At 58.3% G+C, this 3,391-nt stretch overlaps 1 protein-coding gene across 1 annotated transcript in view; it reads left to right on the top strand.

The window, feature by feature from the left end:
* The first annotated feature begins 6 nt into the window (after positions 1–6).
* LOC108639466 overlaps positions 7–3,391 on the top strand; it is a 33,898-nt gene continuing 30,513 nt past the window's right edge. Inside the window, exons 1-10 of the mRNA XM_029959589.1 lie at positions 7–200; positions 441–505; positions 620–1,075; positions 1,333–1,471; positions 1,712–1,776; positions 1,871–2,017; positions 2,187–2,335; positions 2,580–2,727; positions 2,958–3,145; positions 3,234–3,371. Of these exons, the coding sequence (XP_029815449.1) occupies positions 74–200; positions 441–505; positions 620–1,075; positions 1,333–1,471; positions 1,712–1,776; positions 1,871–2,017; positions 2,187–2,335; positions 2,580–2,727; positions 2,958–3,145; positions 3,234–3,371 (1,622 nt within the window). The 5' untranslated portion in view covers positions 7–73. The remainder of the gene's footprint in view (positions 201–440; positions 506–619; positions 1,076–1,332; positions 1,472–1,711; positions 1,777–1,870; positions 2,018–2,186; positions 2,336–2,579; positions 2,728–2,957; positions 3,146–3,233; positions 3,372–3,391) is intronic.

Genomic DNA, 3,391 nt, shown 5'->3' with positions numbered 1-3,391 from the left:
TGCCAGACTTGGTGACCCGGAGATCTTCCGAGGTTTCTCTCTCTTGCAGGTGCCCTCCAGGCCAGACTGTGGGATGGCAGGAAGATGCCTGAGCCTGCTCAGGCCCTTTCGGATGAAGAAGAAGAAGAAGAAGGAAGGCCCTGAGACTTCCCCTGCACAGCAGCCTGAGGAGATGGAGCAGTTGTATCCCTTGCAGGAGGGTGAGTGGCAAAGCTGGGCCACAGGGCTGGTGGCTGCAGCCAGATGGGCCTCTTCCCATCCCCCATGGACATGGCCAGAGAAAGGGAGGGGAGAAGAGGGCCCAAGGCTGATCCGCCAGTGGCCATGCTCCATGCACTGGGCATCCCGGGGCTGGCCCTGCCTGTGGAGTGCAGGGCTTGCCTGTGTTCTCCGGCTTGTCCCACAGCCCCTCAGTTCTGACCATGCTCACTCTTTGCCAGATTCAGGCCGGGACCAGACACAGGAGCAGGACCGCGCCCGTGGTCGCTTCCGCAGAGCTGATCAGGTACCTGCAGCCACGGCCTCCTGGGCTGGGCCTGCTGCCACTGCTCAGCCTGGAACCTCTATCAGAGCTCCCTATGGCACGTCCTTTTCTTCCCTGCCATTCGTTCTCCTGCAGGCCTTTCTGAAATTCATGGGCATTCAGCGTAGAAAGACCAGGACCACGCCAACTGAGGTCATGGCACAGCCTGACACCAGGCTGATCAAGCTGACGGCAAAGCCTTATGTCGGCACTGCACCAACTGATCGCACAACGAAGTCTGACCCCGCATTGAATGATCACACAAGAAACTCTGACACCACACCGATTGATCAAAGAATGAAGTCTGACACTTCTTTGACTGACGATATGACAGATGCTTACAGCCCATCGATTGATCGCATGGCAATCTCTGACATCGCGTTGACCGATGATCCGACAAACTCTGACGCTGCATTGCCTGATCTCACTGCGGAGGCCGACACTGCAACAGCTGAAGGCATCACAGACACTGATCCCACGCCCAGTGACAGAGTGATTGATTCTCCCAATTGGGATTTTTTTGAGGAGAATGGTGACTCCAGTTCAAAGCAAGTAAGCAGCCTGTGTCCAGGGCTCAAGCCACCTCCCCTGGGCCCTCTCAGCCTTTGAGGCCAGCACAGTGTGGTGGGAAGTGGAGCATTTCTGGGGGAAGCCTGGCAGTTTGCTTGCTCTGGCAGTTCTCCCACTCTGCCTCATTTCCCCTTCAGTCCAGACTATGGGACTTGGTGACCAGGAGCTTTTCAGGTGCCCATGTGGCCAGTCCACGGCACTTGGTGACCCACAGCTTTCCTGAGGTGTCTCTCTTGCAGGTGCCCTCAAGGCCTGACTGTGGGATGGCAGAGAGAAGCCTAAGCCTGTGCAGGCTGTTTAGGAGGAAGAAGGAGGGCTCTGGGGCTGCTCCAGCACAGCAGCCTAAAGAGGTGGAGCAGTCCCAGCCCCTGCAGGAGAGTGAGTGGCAGAACTGGGCCACAGGGCTGGTGGCTGCAGCCAGATGGGACCTCTTCCCATCCCCTGTGGACATGGCCAGAGAAAGGGAGGGGGGAAGAGGGCCAGGGCTGATCCGCCAGTGGCCATGCTCCATGCACTGGGCATGCCGGGGCTGGCCCTGCCTGTGGAGCGCAGGGCTGGGCTGTGTTCTTCGGCCTGTCCCGCAGCCCCTCAGCTCTGACCACGCTCGCTCTTTGCCAGATCCAGGCCGAGATAGGACAGAAGAGCAGGACCCTGCTCGTGGCTGCTGGCGCTTTATAGGCCAGGTACCATCAGCCATCCCCACCTGCTCAGCGGACACCACTATTGGAGCACTCGATCGAACATTCCCTCTCTTCCCTGCCTTGCTTTCTCCCGCAGATGTTTAGGGACTTCAGAGGCACGGCGAAGGCTGATGTCAGCATCAGGCCAAATGAGCGCATGGCAAACACTGGCACCACACCCACTCAGAGCCTGGCTGATGCTCCTGGTCTGGACTGTTCTGGGGAGAGAGTTGTCTCTGCAAAAGTAAGCAGCCTGAGGCAAAGGATCGTGTGGACACTAAAGCTGGGTCTGCTAGGCCCCCTCAGCCTTTGAGGCCAGCACAGTGTGGTGGGAAGGGAAGCACTTCTCGGGAGAAGCTGGGCAAGTTGCTCACTCTGGCAGCTCTCCAGCTCTCCCCCCGTGACCCCTCCAGGTGCAGGCCTTCATGAAGAACATGCATCAGAGACTCACAGCCAACATGTTCCCAGAGAACAGACTGTTCATGGACATACTGAGGCTGACTGATACATACCCCACTGATGTCGCATTGACCCTCCTGCGCTGTGCCCCATCGTGTGACAGGTATGGGGCCCATGTGCCTTCAGGGCTCACCAGCCTTTAGACCTGTCCCACATGCTCTGCCAGACAGACAGAGAGTTCCAGGATGCTCTGGCCCTTGTGTTTCCCAGCCCTGGACCCCAGTCCTGCTGTCATGCTCCCTCCCTGCTCCTCAAGGCACCATGGCTCTGTCACCTGGGCTCCTGCAGCTGCCCAGGTCACAGCACAGTGGCTCAGACTCCCCTGACACAGAGATCTGGCCCCACAGAGCTGCTGCAATCATGTGGAGGACCATAGCCTTGTCTGAAACAACAGTGGTGAGGGTGCTGCCAACGCTGCTCTGTGTGATGGAGGACTGGCCACAGCACAGCGTGTCCACCTCCGATGAGAACAACAAGGACATCTTTGCCCTGGCTGTGAGTTTCTGCCTTTGCTCAACCCCAGGTTACCTCTCTGATAGCCCTCTATCCTCCCCCACTACGGCATCTCCCTGCCTCATGCACCAGGCTGGAGTAGGGGTAGGTTCAGGGGCACCAGGCCAGAGGCTCCCCCTGCGTCTCCCCTGGCCTCTGCCTCCCATGCTCAGGCCCTGCCACATGGATGTCTGGGCACTGAGCGCTGTGGCCAGATGATTTGTCTTTTGTAGGCAACCAGAGTGGTTTGGGAAATTCTCCAGATGATCCAGTGCCCAGAGGCATTGATGGAATATTCTCCCCGTCTCCTTGTGGATCTGCTCTTCCAAGTCTTCATCAGCACAGAGCAGATGCCAGAAGAGGTTGACACCTTCTGGAGGAGATGCTGGGAGGGACACCGCCTTGCCAGGAACCCCAACAGGTGCTCCATCCCAGTCCTCCCCTCCCTCCCATGCCCTCAGGGCTGGGTCAGGGCTCCCAGCATGACCTGGGCTTTGCTCTGCACAAAGGTTTGCAGTGCTGACTATGAAGACCCTGCTCTGCCGTCTGCGGTTTGAAAATATTGTGATGGCAATGGAACGGAAGCGTGGCTGGGACACGCTTCTCAACTCTGACACCCACCACTATGCAATGGGTTTGCTGGCCAGGTGAGAGACCCCCTTGTCCC

The sequence above is a fragment of the Manacus vitellinus genome, unplaced genomic scaffold (assembly GCF_001715985.3).
Source record: "Manacus vitellinus isolate BGI_N305 unplaced genomic scaffold, ASM171598v3 scaffold_20_pilon, whole genome shotgun sequence".
Lineage (NCBI taxonomy): Eukaryota > Metazoa > Chordata > Aves > Passeriformes > Pipridae > Manacus > Manacus vitellinus.
This window is presented reverse-complemented; position numbering and strand designations above follow the sequence as displayed.